At 38.6% G+C, this 17,808-nt stretch overlaps 1 protein-coding gene across 1 annotated transcript in view; it reads right to left on the bottom strand.

Annotated features, from left to right (window-relative positions):
• LOC146004145 (mast/stem cell growth factor receptor kita-like) overlaps positions 1-10,959 on the bottom strand; it is an 82,664-nt gene extending 71,705 nt beyond the window's left edge. The window contains exons 1-2 of the mRNA XM_083142809.1: positions 10,768-10,959; positions 5,512-5,590 (exon numbers count right to left, since the gene is read on the bottom strand). Coding sequence (XP_082998935.1) covers positions 5,512-5,590; positions 10,768-10,959 — 271 coding nt within the window. The remainder of the gene's footprint in view (positions 1-5,511; positions 5,591-10,767) is intronic.
• Between the last annotated feature and the right edge of the window lie 6,849 nt (positions 10,960-17,808).

Here is a 17,808-nt window from a genome sequence, read left to right as displayed (position 1 = left end):
GTAGTGTGCTGTTCATGTTCAAGTTGTAATGGCAATGGTAGCGTTGTGAACAATAAATAACAATATTGTAAATGAAATATTACGGTATTGTTTTCTTAAAGTATCGGTATTATGCACATGTGTGCGCCTTAAATTGGAAGCATTTTTTCCTAAAAAACTGAAGCAATATTTAAGGGGCGCCTTACGTTCGATTGATATGAACCTCACGGCTCATATCCACGTGCCGTTAATTATTCTGGATTATTTTATATTAGTTGGTTCTTATTATTTGATTATTAATATTTCTTATTTGTAATACTTTATATTTCATAATTTTTGATAAATAGAAAGGTTATTACTTGGCTTATAATCCACTAATATTTCCTTTATTGTAACAATAAGTGTAAACGCGGCCTAATGTAATAATCCATATGTTAATTTTCTGACCGAATCTTTAATATTGGATATGTAAATCTGTGTTCTTTCACGACAGAAAAATGTTTATGATTTAGATTGACATAGATTTCGTTTAGCAACAATGGGAAGATCGAATCTGTTCTTTTAAGTTTAATGTATTCAATAAGGTTCAAGTTGCAACGGGCAATGATTCAAGTTTAGTCTTTATTAACAAATATGAATCGTTCCCCTTATACAATTTTATTTGGTTTTGCTGCAACGTGGAAATTAGTTCAACTTTGATATTGAGATTGTGAATATAGACATTGATTAGTATTTAGTTTTTGGAAATGTCGCGAGTCACGCTATGCAAATTACGTAATGCTTAACAAGTGAGCATCGATTGAAAAAGGTATATAAGTAAATGCGGAGCTTAGTTTGCACGCATTCCATCAGCGTCGGCTCTACGATATAAACATCTAATGACACTTGGGAATAAAGATACCTGTATTTCGCCAAGCACATTTATACTTCGAAATTTATAATGTTATAGGACGACAGGTTAGGATTGGCCGAAATCCTTCGAGGTTAATGACACCTACCTATTGGACATGTATTTGTCACTGTTGACCCATATGTTCTCATTCTTACGGATAAATGATAGAATTTCAGATCTTCGAACTTTATTTTGGCCTTCTTCAAAATTTATTCAACGCAGACTTATTTGGGCAAGTAAGCAAGACTAGACATGTAATGCAATGTATCTAGTTTTTCAATGGAAAATGTTATCATTGGCGTGTATCTTGATGCAAGCTCTGCCTTCTAACGTTTCTCGATCCCAAGTACTCGGTGGAGCCCGTAGATTCTATTCTGCTTAAATCCTGCCCGTATTGACATCGATACTCGTGACACATTTTGGTCGCAATACTGTAGGAAGGGGCACGTACGAAAGTTTTTGTCTGCTACTGAATGGTAGGCCGTAAGCTTCGTCTACGGTTGCAAAAACGACAGGGTTCTCTTCCCAGGTACGGCTTCCTCCTAGCGACACCCATACACACGTAACTAACTATTCCCTGCAAACATATACATATTTGGATTTTTCACATGGAGACGTGCAGCAAATTAGAATTCTGGATTCATCGAATCGAATATGAACGAACAGAGGATTCTGTATTTTTTTTTTAAAATTAAGGATATTCATGGATTGTAAATTGTATCTGAGTGTAATGTAAGCTTTCGTATGTATTGGAAATAAACAATCTCCTGGATAAAAATGAATGAAAAGAAAGACCAAAGTAACCTCCCAGAAGATGCAATTACCAATCTTAAAATTTGAGAGAAGTCGTTCATTTATTTCATGATTCACCAACACTTCCCTTAAGTTCTCATAATGCTTTGTTCACCAAGCCTGTACCTGACAGGGGTCAGAGTATCCCATTTAGCCGTCTGATTTTTAGCCGAGGTAAAATTAGAACCTAAGGTATTGGAAGACGGAGGCAGGCTAGGATTACCATAATTTGCAGCTCTGTGTGTGTGTTACTGAAAGGCTATCTATAGTGGAGAGTGAAATAATACACAGTTATAGTTATAAGAACATACATATATATATTACGCAGATGAATTGCGTCTTACATAAAGCTAAGGTCAACCCTTATGCGTGAATAAGCGCGCGTAACGGCCATAGTAAGTCTCGCAGGTAAGTAAGACGAGCAGAGCCGTGCTCGCTGTGAAAGAGGTTGAGTTGACAGTAGCGTCGAGACGTTCGTCGCGTCCAGTTAAGCAGCTGCCGTGCGACCGATCAGGGGTTGTGCGTTTTTCTTCGCCTGTGCCTCATTGTCTACACGTTGGTGGATCCCACTTTAAACTGTAGGTCCAGTCTCAATTAGCCTTACTGTGCATAAAGTGGACTTAAAAAACAACAAATCTAATCTACACGTTGGTAATGTGATAGCCCATAGTATGTTTGGGGATACAAACTGACGTCCGACCGGAAGTTACGTCGCCTTGGCATATTGGCACTGCCATTGCGAGCGTCCGTGACATGTTGCCACTTCGAAAATCTTAGATAGTATAAAATACTATCCATCATTTTTTTTTCAGTCAATTCTACGTCCCTCATTTCTACTTTGAAAATATTTTTATCTTAATAAGCATCTAATTGTCTGCACCCACCTTCCCGCTAAACCGTTACTTTCCGGATTCCAAGGCGGTGAATGTATCAATCTTATTTCATGCTTTTCACAAAATTTCTCAAATTGATTACTCCTGAAAGGTGGTCCATTATCTGACACAATAACAGAAGGATAACCAAATATCTGTAAATTTATGTTTAAACATTCTATAGTTTCTTCTCCATTTGTCGATCGCACCTGCCATATTTCTGTTCATCTAGAGCAAATATCAATGAATAGTAAAAATTTCCTTCTTCCGTATTCAAAAAAATCAACAAGTATTCTCTGAAAAGGAATCTCTGTTTGCTTGCATCTGATATATTTGTTTCTGGATGTACTTCTTTGAAAACTATTGCATTCTATACATTGATTTCCCAATCTGTCAAGATCCTCGTCTATTAAAGGCCACCAGTAGAATTCTCTAGCTCTCATCTTCACTTTAGGTGTACCTACATGTTCTGCATGTAACAGCTTCAACACTGTTTCCCTGCATTCTTTCGGAATTATTATACGTCTTCCCCACATAAGGCATCCTTTGTTCATGGTTATTTCATTCTTCCTTCTATAATAATGTAAGATCACAGTATTTTGAAACTCTTTTGGAAGTGAATTAGGCCACCCAACATCAACCCATTGTACAACTTTTACAGTTAGACAATTAGCCCCCAAAACCCTGTTACCAAAGCCTTGTCACAATTCAAAGTTACTTTCCAAAACATATTTCAACCCCTTGTTTATGTGTTGATGTCAATTATTAATAGACCATGGTTTGTGATGAATTGAAGAAGGGAACACACAAAAACGTGCACAAGACAGAACATATTATTGGATATTATTTAAAATTGACACTTTGATAGGTTAAATATAGTTTGATATTGGATATAGCTTACCCAGTTTTGTAATTACATACAATGAACGTCGCTCCAGTGGCACATTCGAAAAGAATTGATGCACTAATTTAGAAACTTTTATAAGTCTCCCATAATTCTCGATTTTTAACCTTCAATATGTTATCCTTATTGTTCTTAGATAATAATACGAAATTAATTGTTTATTATTGTAATAATGTGGATGTTGTGATTATATGCGACACCTGTACTTCAGATTAAGCAACAAAAATCTCTGATTTTTTCAGACCTCTGAAAAACTTTTTTTATAGCCCCCCGCGTATATTGTATGCCTCAGGCCCCGCATCCACTTAGGACCTGTACTGGTCTCCACCTTGCGATCAAAAGATCCCTGGTTCGATACTCACTGGAGGAACATTGCACAGTAGTTCTGATCCCACTTCAAACTGTAGGTCTAGTCGCGATTAGCTTATCTGGGCATAAAGTGAACTTACATTTCTATCCAAAGCAAACTCTCTACCCAAGAAATTCATTAAAGGGTTGTTTGATATCTTTGACCAGAACGTTGGACAAACGATATAATATATAAAAATTCCACCATCGGTAGATTTTTTAAAAATGTCATAATGAATTATTGTCTTGGACTTAACAATATTTACGAAAAAGATAGAAAATATTTTGGACTCTGACATTGAACTTGAAATATACGTATTTATAATTCTAAATTTCATATTGTTTGTTACTGACTACTCCATTGAACTGTAGAGTAATGGGGAACTATTCTATCATTCATAGCCCGACCCTGTGGCCGAGTGGTTAGCACATCGCGCTGCGACGCCAAGGGTCCCGGGTTCGAATCCCGGTCGGGCTTGGTTGTTTGTGAATGTCCATTCATCAATTTCATCATTTCATCACTCATCCCCATCTTCGCAAATTAGCCAAGAGGCACAAAACGCGAAGTAAAATAAACTAAATCAATAAATCTATCAATCATAGGCGGATCTAGAATCTTCTTTCTGGTTTTCTGTTGACCAAACTCATACCACAATTCAATATTCCTCCACCGGGAACGAACCCAAACCCTTTGATTTCAATGAGACAACGTTATTAGAGGCACATATTTCTGGTAAATAGAAAAGCAAAATTTCGGTACAAAAACGGAGTCAATTTCGGGTTCAAAAGCGGTAAATAAAATAAAATATCGGTGTTATAGCGGTGAAAAAATGGATGAAAAGTTGTATATAAAAAGACATATTGCTTTTAAAATTGTGAATATAATCCTAAATTTGATTTAAAAACTACACTTATTCCACAGAATTAACATTTCACTTCTAATAGCACATTTACGTAGTTATCAGAGTATTAAGTTTATTTCTGTGTAAAGGAGTCCATTTTTGCTTCTCCAATATTAACAGCAGACTTAATCATTTTTCCGGGAATTGCATAACTCTCAGGATAATTCAGACCTCAGAAGGTGTCGCGTCGGTGAATAAACCCTGAATTTCGTGTTTAAGAGTTAATTTCGCTTTTTGCAGTTCATTTCGCATTATTTCGTGACAAAATATGGTCACAAAATGCATCTCACACCTTTCAAAAACATGAAAAATTAACACTACAATGTGTTTTATGAAATTTCGTTTTTTCGTTAAAAACGAAATATGCATGCCCCTAAACGTTATCATTACGCCAACCGGTAAGGGGGGGATTGCTTAACATGTTCAGTGCCCAAATCAATATTTCGCTACCGAGAGATGCGAGTTTAGGTCACGACTGAGTGTATAGTTTATAATTTCATATAATCATCATTCATCGCCATTGTCCCAACTTAAAGAGCTATGCGAGAGAATTTAAATAAGCAAATACTTACTTCTATTTTCGTTATTTTACGCTGCTTCTTGTGCCTCATTAAATAAATCCTTAATGAAAATGATTTACGAATTGAAGATATAGATAATAGGCAATGGCGCGTCCAAAGGGGTTGTTGGTGGAGGCATAATCGCCCCCCTGACCCGACGAAAAAGCCGCCAAATATAGGAAAATATGTCAAAATATGGGACTGACTAAAACAAACACTCCTCCCTTTACGATCATACATGGAAACTGTTGTACATACTTACGAGAGAAAAAGGTTCCCAACAATATCCACCACAGAACAAGGAAGACGAGCCCCATTTCACCGACTTGATCTTCTGAAGACTACGATTCAAATGCAATGGGCAACATGCAACACCTGTTTCAAATACGACGTTGCCAAATCTATTTGCGAAAGAGTATTCCCCCGGCCTTGCTGCAAGGCAAAGTTCTTTTCTTGAGCTTCACTTAATGGACAGGTAAACTAATCGGGATTCATGGTGCGAAACCTTAGTGGGCGGGATTTCCCCCACCAATAATCTTGTCCCGCACCAAAAATTTCCGGGTGGGGGGAGGGGGAGTCTGTTCAACAAAAGATAAGCAATTACTTTTTGACTTCAAACATACTCGACTCAGGATGACATCGGAATCAAACACATAGTACGTAGTGTTAGCCATGGGTGCCCGCAAGGGTCCAGGGGGCAGGGGGGAACTTGCCCTCCTGAGATTTCTGGAGAGAGTTAATGTAATTCGAATGGTGAAATTGTAGCGATATTTTATAACAAAAAGTATTGTTTTCTGTGACTTACAGGCTATAAGTTACAGCAACTATTATTATTGTTATTATTATTTCAAATAGGATAACATTTAAGCTTACAGTCTATTTTACAGATTATCTAACTATAAAAAACAGATTTTTGTTCTACATTTATTAATGTTAAGTATACAGTTATGCAAATTGTATATATGAGTAGATATACAGAGTTTGGAAATTACAAATGTATGTAATTTAAAAAAAACATAAGTAGTACTAGTGGTAGTAATAGTATTGTAATAATAATACTAATAATAATAACAACAAAAACAACAACAACAATAGATAGAGATTTCTGCAAATAGCAATAATAATAATAATAATAATAATATTAATAATAATAATATTAATAATAATAATATTAATAATAAAAGTTTCTGTGACTACCCTTCAGAGAAAAAATCTTGGTGCGCCCTTGGTGTTAGATCAGTAAACGGAAGGATTTTTATCGGAAGTAATTAGAGGAAAGCTGAATTTTGGTGTATTGTTAGACCATCACAAGAGATTTATTTTGCCTTCCCCTGGAGCTTCCCCACCCTACGCCCCCATGAATATTCAATATGCAGTGTTTCAGTAAATCATTCATATCTCGTAAACTAGTGGGCATATCGGGACGTTCTTTTTTTATTGTAATTTCAGTGCCAACATTACTCTACAAATTTGCTCCTCTTCATGTTTTAAATACTCGCAATGGTTTTTGAGTAATTTTGTGACAAATTTAAAAAATGTAAATTTTTATACTTCATTTTTTTCTTATTAGGGGAAAATGTGTGAAGAGGCTCCAACTTAAGATATATTTTTCGGGCAAGGTAAATTTTTTGGGGGGTAAGATCAGCGTAAACAATACTTTATTTATGTAAATATACATAAAATGTGTCCTACGTGAATTTTGTGGGGGCAGAAAGTGTCGGCGCCTATGTGTGTGTGTGTGTGTGTGTGTGTGTGTGCCTCTCCACCCCTAGTTTTCAATTATTTCGCATCCTGTCGGGATTGGAGCTGCTTAAGTCGAACTACAGTATATCCGGCTAGTTGACTGAGCGAGTTAAGTAAGTGGTCCACTGTGTCCCTTCCTCATCGTCGCGATTAAGCTAAAGTGGCAGAAAAGCGACGTAAAATAACCCAGAAAAAACTAAATACACTGCAATGCACCTAGACCAGAGGGCAATTCCAGGCAGGCCCGTACCCAGAACTTTTTGAGTGTGTGTGTGGGGGTGGGGGGGGAGGGGACAGATCCGAAAACATAAAACAATGAGAAGGTCCGAAATGCAGTTGGATGGATTGAATTCGGTTATTTTACCTCACTCTTGTGCCACATTTAGTTAATCGTGACGATGAGTATTAAAATACTAAATTGCTCCCCTGTGCTTTGCACCACGCCATGAAGGCGTATAGGGGGTGTGGAACTAGGCACCCCCACTTTCTTGATCACGGCAGAAGGTGGGGGTGATATGATCAGCACCACGTCCCTGGCCGCCTTTACCACCCAGTTTATACGACGCTGGGTGAGCGCCGGAGATGAGGATGAGTGATGATTCATTGATTGATTTGGTGTTTTAAGTCCACTTTATGCACAGTAAGGCTAATTGGGACTGGGCCTACAGTTTAAAGTGGGATTCGAACCAGTATGTGCCTCCACCGGGTATGGAAACCGGGACCCCTTGATTACAAGACGACGTAGAGGAGTGATGATATGATGAAATTGATGAAGGGACACTTCCAACGAACACCCATTTCCAGGACAGGATTCGAACTCGGGACACCTGGAATCGTAGCGCGCTGTGCTAACCACTCCGCCACGGTAATCGGCGTAATGTGTTGAAGCATTAGATGTGACCACCAATGCTATGATAGTATGGCATTTGAAGCTAAACGTACACGTGTACAGTTGCAATATTATGGTCCAAAGTAACGGGAAAAAAATTATACTGACCGACAGACAAATCACCCTCCCCCGGACCTGACAATCTGAAACACAGTCACAAACAGGCCCGTACCCAGATTTTTCTTGAGGGAGGGACCAAGTGGCAGTTATTTGGGGGGCCTGTGGAGCAGTTGCCAATTTCTTTACCTTTTTTACCCCGTACTATGGCCTCTTAATGATTGTCTACCAAGATAAAATAACTGTCCTTGCCCCTTCCTCAGTTTTGGCACCCAATCGCCGATACTGGTCAGAAGTATTCGAATAGTTCTGAGTTTAACACATTAAAAATGTTTTCAAATTTCCTTTATTTTCTTGTACCAGAACCATTGAACAGCCACGATAATTATATGTTTAGAAAATAATATATTATTTATAAATTAAATAATACGCATTTAATTACTTTTTATTCTACATCCTGTGTTGTTTTAAGGAATGAAACTATGTTGATTCGAAGCAGGCATTGTTCTCTGCTTATTGACGTCATTATTTCAATTCATTGTCATCACAATGTGTGATACAGACCGAATTAAAATGGTGGTGGACAATTCGCCTTCTCTTTCTTACGCCGTTGGGTGTACATAAGGTTTAGCATAATGCGAGGGCAAAAGTGGCAAAAAGGTGGGTGGGCAGCTGCCCCACCACCCTACCCATAATCGCTGCCACTTGGTTAAAGTTATTGTCAGTTAACAAGAAATAGGTTTCAAAATTTTCCTCGTCTCACTCGCGATCCAACCTTCTATGGAAGAGTCGAATCAAATTTAAAATTATTGTTTATAATCAGCAGAGTAACTTAAGGCGCAACTTTGTAAGGGAGAAGAACATGAATCTCAGGTTTCTGGGTTTAAAAAATACCCCTAACACATGAATTTTCATAAACTTGGGAACTTAAGGGGGGCGAGTGCCTCCACTAAGTTACGACTGTGCTTGTAATCATATACTGCATACGATTTGTTCGTGAATATGTGGATAAGTTGGTGTCGTTATTTCCGCCGAGGCGTCCTATCGGTTCATTCCCTCAGTGACATATGTCAGAGTTTCCTTCACTTGTTTTCCTGCAAGTCAGTGTGTCAATTCCGCCGCGTTCGCGTGTGTTTAGGAACTTGGATCTGCGTTCATCTCCTGCCTGAAACTCAAATGTTAAACTCAATCCAGAGTGTCAAACTCGCCGCGTCCAGAAATAACAAAATTATATTTGCTTAACAAACTACTTTTATAAAACTTATTTGAAATGATTTTACGCGGGTTTACTTGTATCAATTTTATTTCCTAAGCAACGCAAAGTTCAATACATTATTTTATTAATTTACATTCGTTTATTAATCATTTATATAGCTACTACAGGAAATCGTTGAATTAAAAATTCAGCGTTATTAAAGTCTTTCAAACATTCTTTATGTACGAAATGTATATACAATATTTTAAAACCCTTACAACAACATACGTAGATCCGCCAGTCCATTACATTATTAATCCAATCACACAAAATAGACAAGCATTATTTATTGTGATAAAGACTTTCGTAAACAAGGGTCGGCTTCCCACTTATCTCTTCGTCTCTCAATAACACTGAACTTGTCATTTTTCAGGATCAGAACACTTGACGACAAAATGTAAACTATTTCATTATGAATACTTATGTTTGAAAACTAATTAATTAACATTCATTGACATTTTCGTGATGAAAATATTTTTTTCACTATATCCTTATTTTGAAATGACATTTTGTAACGTATAAAATTCACGTTATCAATCAACATAGTTTTCAAAGTTTGTACTGAAAGAGCGTTCTTGACACTTGTTTACAAACTATTGATACGAAAACACTAGGTACTAGCATTAGGTACAGGTAAACAGGAAAGAAATTCAAATATTTTAAACAAATTGGAATGTGGCACATTGTTGACATTAAAATGTGTAATAATTTCTACCTAACAATCACTTAGTAGTTTTTTCAGCTTATAGTTTTCCAGTATTTCTGGCGTTACGTAGTAATTCTATGCCGGTAAGTCATTGAACATGGGCGTTCCTTTATGAATGTCCCTTCATCAATTTCATCATATCATCACTCATCCTCATTGTCGCGATTAGCCAAAAATGGCAGAAAAGCGACTTAAAATAAGCAAATCAACCAATCAATCAAAGCTACTGCACTGGAACCAAGAACATCGGAAGTTGTACGACCACACGCTCCACAAAAGAGTTAAAAGTGGCATCACTGCACATGTACGCAAAGCCGTAAGGCATCATTATTAATAATCAAACAGCGTACGTATATAATTGAGGGCTGGTGGCGCTGATATCCGGCATGAAGAAAGTTGTGGTGACGCGTGCAAGCTACTTGGCTTTGTCGTGAACTTTTCATTCAAGTTACTGCGAGCAAAGCTTTTACGTCCTATGTTTGTTTTACAGGACTGAATCATGTTAGTAGTGCTCATGCTGACGATTCGTATTGCTTTGTGTACAACGTCACATTCCGTACAATAAAGTGATTGAACACGAAGATGGACAATTTTGGATGTGAATACTTTTGTACAGTCACGGACACAATTAAAAGGCAATGCACGTGATGAAGCATGCACTCCCCCCTCCCGCACACGCATATAATATATAGGGTGGACCATATTGATGGGACACATTTCAAATGCATATGTGGAGCATGTAGGAAGCAACATTTATTACCAAATATATGGAAAACACTGCCAAAGGAGTTTTGCACTGTGTTCAGTGGTTGAAGATTACATCCCTGAGATGAACACCACCTTGACGAGAACATTCTTTGGCTCTAACAGTCATGTTCAGTATAGTTTTGCGCAGGGTTTCAGCTGGGATGGCCGCTATCTCCCTTCGGATGTTGTCCTTCAGTTCATTGATGGCAGTGGGCCTTGTGGTGTACACCTTGTTCTTTAGGTAACCCCACAGGAAGTAGTCCGGTGGAGTTAGATCGGGTGATCTGGATGGCTGAATCACGAGATGAGCCATCCCGGGAAGTGTCGTCGAAGGGATGTCATTGACACTACTGCTGTATAAATAGTGGCACCATCCGGCTGCAGCTACATGTCCCTTAAGCCAAGAATGTTCTTAGCATCGTGTTGTACCGCTCAGCGGTGACTGTGACGGTGTCATTCTGTTCGTCCTCAAAAAAATAGGGGCCTATCACACAGACATAACTCACTGCACACCACACAGTAACCTTGGCACTGTGCAATGGCTTTTCATGTAACAGTTGCGGATTTTATCTTGCCCAGAATCGACAGTTTTGTTTATTAACATACACACTCAGGTGGAAATGTGCTTCATCTGACGTGATCAAGTGTTGCACAAAGTCATCACCTTGGCTGATTAACAAATTACAGAATGTGATTCTGTGAACCTTATCTTGGTCGAACAATTTATGCACCACCTGTAGCTTGTACGGATACAGTTCTAAGTCCTTTTTGAGGATTCGCCGCACACTAGTCCGTGGAATATGAAGTTGCTGACACAATCGCTGAGTTGACTTCTTTGGACTTAGGTCCATTTGGACACACGTTCAATGTTTATTGCACTACGAGACGATCGAGGTCTCCCAGGGGACCGTATCTTGTTGGCATTTGCGGTCTCACGAAAGTTGTGAACTGCACGCAGTATGACCTTTCGGGATGGTGCTACCCGTTTCTGGAAATTATGTCGAAACGTCTTTGTGCTGTAATGATGGAGCTTCTGCTACTGAAAAACGCCTCCACGACGTACGAAATTTCAACTGCTGTCCACATCAGGGGGTGCTCGTTCGGCGGCGCAGATCGTATGCGCAGTTGTCCGTGGATGCATGACGTCACCATCGAAACACTCGGCACGGAAAAGGCTGGTTCCTTATGCAAATATTGAGAAATTTGACAACGAATATCTTCTAAAATATAGTAGCAAGGGAAAAGTTACAACTTTTACTCTTAAGATTCATCCTTTCTAATCAATTTATCAAAAAGTTGATTCAAATGTGTAAAGTGGTTTTCAAGGAATCGTGTTACGAAGGAACCCCTGTTTTGTTCTCTCCAGGCTTCCAATGTAAGGGAGTTTTAACTTAAGCGCGTTGGATTTCTTTTTGCTCTATGTTTTGAAATAAGATTATTTTGTTCTTGTCAACTGAAATCATGCCTAAATGCTATGGAAAGCTGTGGAAACTATTATCAGAAAACTAACGGAAGAAAACTAAAATATCACAGCTTGATTGATATAAAAAATGCGAGATTGCCCATTTTTGTGAAAAAGGCATTGTGCGAGATCTAAAAGCAGAACTTTATAATATTGTATGTAAATGTAAGGGTGTAATAAACGTGACTGCTTCCCAGGCACGTATCCAAGGGGGGCTCAAGCCCCCCGAAAGTTTTCGGTTTACACTAGATAAAATGAGATTTTTTGTTTCTTGTGGTGTCAAATAAAATAATGTGACGTTAATTTAAGGAGAAAAATAATTATCGAGGCAAGACGGAGAATATTCTATAACTCTGTTATTGGTAACAGCTCGTATCCAAGGTGGGAATCAGTGGGCTCAAGACCCCCTTCAGAAAATTTTCAGTTTACGCTAGGTAAAATTAAGTTTTTGGCTTCTTGAATAATATGGTGATAATTTGCGAGAGATAATTATCTAGGCAAGACGGAGAATGTTCTATAAGCCTGTTATTGTTAATAGCGCGTATCCAAGGTAGGGATCAGGTGGTTCGACGCCCCCTCCCCCCGCTCCCCAAGGAAATTTTACAGTTTACACTGATAAAATTAGGGGATTTGACTTCTTGAATAATGTGACGATAATTTAAGGAGAGGAATAATTATCGAGACAAGACGGAGAATGTTCTATAACCCTGTTATTGTTAATAGTGCGTATCCAAGGTGGGCATCAGGTGTCTCGAGCCCCCTCCCCCAGGAAATTTTTCAGTTTACACGAGATAAAATTAGGTTTAGGTCTTCTTGAATAATGTGACGATAATTTAAGGAGATAAATAATTATCGAGGCAAGACGGAGAATGTTCTACGGACCCTGTTATTGTTTATAGCGCGTATCCAAGGTGGGGATCGTAACTCGTGGACTCCCTAACCAGGAAAGTTTTCATTTTACACTAGATAAAATTAGGTTTTTGTCTTCTTGAATAATGTGACGATAATTTTAGGAGAGATATACTTATCAAGGCAAGACGGAGAATGTTCTATAACCCTGTTGTTGATAATATTGCACGTAAACTTTTCTTACGCTTTCGGTGTTGTCGTAGCAAACTTGAACACTATGTAGAAGAGACTTGTCAGCATTTGGAAGCTGCACAACAAAGGTAGCGCCGCAGCGATTCGGATTCATTGTAATTTTTTAATCTCTGGAAAGCGCGAGAGGGAACGTTCTTGAAAAAGAGAAGGAGTCGAACTACTGGCAATATTTACGAATCGTGATATCTGCGAAACGTTCTAGAATATGTGACGCTTGCCTGGTTAAGGCAACTAACTAACCCGGTACGTTAATGTATAAGTTAATGGAAGCGCGTGGTAAATATACCCTTGTTAGCGTCTACTCCATGCAAGGGTCACAAACACCTTCCGACGCTACGTTTCTGTTGGTCAAATATGTTCCAAACATGTAAACCACTAACAGAAAGGCAACGGCATGTTCCGCTAAACGCAGGAATCCGAGGAACGGTCGAAAATCACGAAGATTCCGTTCCAATTACTACTTTGCTTATTTATGCTGTCAACAGAAATTTTCCTGTAACAAATGACGACACAAAAAAAAAACTTACTCACAATTAACCCTCTTAATACTAATTGATTAAACAGGCATGCATAATTCAGTATTCACTCTAATCTTCAAAAGAAGAAAAAGGGGGGGGGAGAACAGTCAAAAAGGTGTACAAGGTTTTAACTATTCAAGGACAGTATCCTTGTTCTTATTCAAAAACATATATATATATATGTATATATTGCATTCTTTCATTGTGCTCGATTTAACTAACGGGACAGAAGCAAACAAGAAAAGATAAAAGAGTAAAACTTCAATTTTAACCTCCTTTTATTTCAACAGTTTTAGATTATCTTGATTTTCCTAATAACAACGTGAAAGTTAAATATTATTACATGACACTCAACCTCTCTTTTTTTTTTTTTTTTTTTTTTTTAAGAGGGAAACTATTCTTTACAAAAACGAGTACAAGGAACAAGTCCAATTGAAAATCTACGTTCCCGTAACCGTACTACTTAACGAAAGGCAACACAATGCCGAGAACAATCTACGGAGGTGTTCTTCAATAACAATGAATCCTTAACAACTACGTACAATCATGCATATGTACATTACATATATATATATATATTGTGCATGGCTTTGAGGCTACTGCTTAAGGTGTTCCGGGGATATGACTTAATAAAGAGGGAAAAGGGGAAGAATTACAAAAACGAGCAGTGTCATTTGACGAACGCGATTTGAACCGTTGCTTCCTATCTTTCAACAAGGTCTATACAGCAATTCCTTGCGTAAGGAAAACAAATTTATTTTCTTTTGTCACAATCGATTATTCAGACTACAAAAGGCATGAGAATAGTCAGCTAATCGCTCTTTCTTTGGTATTGGACTTTTACACGAAATATTGGAGTAAAAATGCCTAACGCTTCGTGTTGGGCGTACTTTGACTTGGTATTGTTATCAGTTCCAAAAAATGCGTGCGTAAATTATTAGAGTTCACTATCCGAAGCACTGTACCAATATACTCGGCACGTTAATTTATATCCAAGAGCCAAAAAAAGGGGGGGGGGTAATGTGTCGGAGAAGAAACTCCAAAAACAAACAGCTCGCTCAACAAGCATAAGAAAAAGGGGGGTAATTGTACAGTTCAAAAAGGGCAAGTCGGTAACAGGATCGAAATCTATAAACGTCCACTATACCTTAATGCAATCCTTCTGATGGTCCTTATCACAATCGCAAGCACATGGTCTGGATCACGTAACTGCATTCGTGCGCCTTTTCACGAGTCTAGAAATCGTGGCTTCTAAAGTTGTATTCCCATCTCACCATTGCAATACGTGGGCGAAGGAATTGCGTGTAGGCAAGGCGATCCTGCTCCGCTGCTAGTCGACTGTATGTGGCTGTTTCGAAGACCGGATGCGAACTGTGCTATTGACGATCGGGAATCGTGCAAGAAAAGGGGAAGGGGGGGGGAGGAGAGTATAGTTTAGCTTATCTACGACAGATGGCAACACCATCCAAACGCCGTAGCGCTATCGTATTATGCAGTGGAGAGTTTATTTTCTCCGAAAAAACTCTATAGACGTACCAAAAGGTACGAGTAATATTCCCAAATTGAATATATTATATTTGGAATGTTACAAATATAATGAGGATATTAATACGCGGCTTCAATTTCCCGGTTGATCTGTACAACAGAATAGGTGGAGACTTCAGAGGTAAGTGTGACAATTCATACAGTCGATTAGTGATCAGTCAGTGTCCATTGGTTGCTTTATAAGTTCTAGTGATTCGAAAATGAAATGGACTAAATACCGTAAAGTAACGAAGTCTACTACTAGTTCCAGTTCGCTCCCAAAGCAAAATACATTGACGACAGCGGAACGTCGAGTAGTGCTACGAGTAGTTCGGGTCGAAAGACGAAGAGATCGAAGGTCTCTCTCTCTAAAGTGAATATTTCGGCAGTATCGGGCTGGGCATTGGAGCGATTTATTAAAAAAGAAATAAGCTGCACAGACAAACTGAAAATCAAAGTTTTGAGTGATGATTTGGTTGTGCCAGGACCAAATTTTGTGTATGCAGTCCGAGAATTTCATGGCATAAGAAAATACTTTTGTTTAAGGCTACTGGGTTCGACACACACTCAACAGACAATTTTGGACACTTGCAAGTGCTTAGGCATGAATATGAACAATTTGGTGGGTTTCGGCTTTTATAAGAGCTGCAAACATGGGAGGACAAGATACATTAGTGGTGTTCAGGCTCAAATGAGAGAGAAATATTCGTGAACTGTCTGATTCCAGTTCCCTGCACACAGTTTGAATCTTGCGTTGTCGAGTGGATTGTGCATTCCGTGCATGTGTAACACCTTCGTAAAAACACTTCTGGTACATAGATGTTTTGATGCCTGATGAGAAGAAATGGACAAACACACATACTGAGATGGTTCCGGCACACAATATTAATGCATGGAAACAGAGGAGTTGAGTGGTAGAAAATGTCCCGATTTCACGTTTTGATTAAAATGACAGCCTTAAACAGTGGCGACGATTTAGGATATAGTTGCTCCCCATACTTTTGCCTCCACACTATCACACTATGGCCTCTTAATGCTTGTCTCCTTGTTCACCCCCCACCCCCCCATTTTGGAACCCAATTGCCACCACTGGCCTTAAACATACAATTGTGATACCCCTTTAAAAAATGGTGTTCAGCCGCCGCCCCGAAAGGAATTCCTGGATACGTGCCTGCTGCTTCCCGTAAAATATCACTGCACTCTCCACGTTTCTCTTCTGTCTTTTCTTTGGCGCCGTGAATAGCTTCAACACGTTGTTTTCTTTATATATATTTGTCACATATTTGCTTTAATCAGTATTCTGCTCGTTCCGCCACCTGAACGCAGCAGCTAGGGCTCAAAGGGCAGTGCAGTCACACCGGAAGAAGGCTCGGAAATGGCAGGCTTCAGAAGTTAACTCATTCAAATTCAATTAAACAGGTATGTGCTCTCTCTAAATTTAAATCATAGTTCACAAATAATTTGATTAAAAGCTTTAAAAGTTTCTGTTTCATTTAATAGCGTAGTAATTGGTGCATTCTTCTCCATCATAGCTATAGGCAATGACCACACTACAGGGGGGGGGGCAGGAACGCCCCCCTATTCTCGTTCGACAATTTCTCTCTCTTTCTTATCTGCCCCCAGTAAAACGACAAAATAAATAAATGAATGAATGCTGTTTTAGCCAAAATATGCATTTTTGTGTCGTATGTAACGCAATAATAAAAATGATTGCTCCTGGAAAATATGATTTACCCCTCCATCTTTACTATTGCGCTGTCACTAGCTACAACGTATTTTGATTTCTATTGTTCCCACATATTTATTTTAATTTTAGTATTGTGAATCATATTCCACTGTGTTACCTCACGTAGCCCCCCCCCCCCCACACACACGTAAGACTTCAGTTGTAAGTTTTAGACTAGGCTTGTCAAATATCCACTTATATCTTTGTATTCTTGAGCCATTTAAAAAAAATCATTTCGACCCTTCTTCTGGACTCTTTCATAGGAATGTTTTCCCACTGGAAGCCCCTTTGCAGATCGAGATCCGGGGCTATAGCCTTCCCAAGCCAGCGACCCTCCAAATACTCTCTTGGCCTCATGAAAGACAAATATATGTATTTCTACGAAATATTAATTTGACTTGGCAGTTTCACTTTTCGAACAGGAATAAGTTTTAAATTTTAATAGCTTATAAATTTACACTAGCAATTTTGAGTAAAGGTTTTGCGTAACCCTAAAAGTACTTTTAGAGACTGCAAGGTCAACTCTCGATATTTCAGATATATTAATAATTTTCATCATAACGTCTTGTAATAATTATTTGTTACTTCAATAACCTCCTCGCAAATGTTTCTCGCATATTAAAACATAGATGCCATATGATTGTCATTTTCTGTTTATTTCCTTGTAATGCTGACCTCCGTGGGGAAGTGGTTAGCACAACGCTTTAAGATGCCAAGGGCCCCCAGGTTCGAATCCCCGCCCGGGCATGGGTCTACTTTCCTTTCTTCAATTCCATCATATCATCACGCATATCATCACGATTAGCCATATGTGACAGATAAGCGAAGTAA

This window comes from Lepisma saccharinum, chromosome 21 (genome assembly GCF_977018435.1).
Source record: "Lepisma saccharinum chromosome 21, izLepSacc3.1, whole genome shotgun sequence".
Classification (NCBI taxonomy): domain Eukaryota; kingdom Metazoa; phylum Arthropoda; class Insecta; order Zygentoma; family Lepismatidae; genus Lepisma; species Lepisma saccharinum.
Note: the sequence above shows the minus strand (reverse complement) of the source record. Positions and strands in the feature narration are given on the sequence as shown.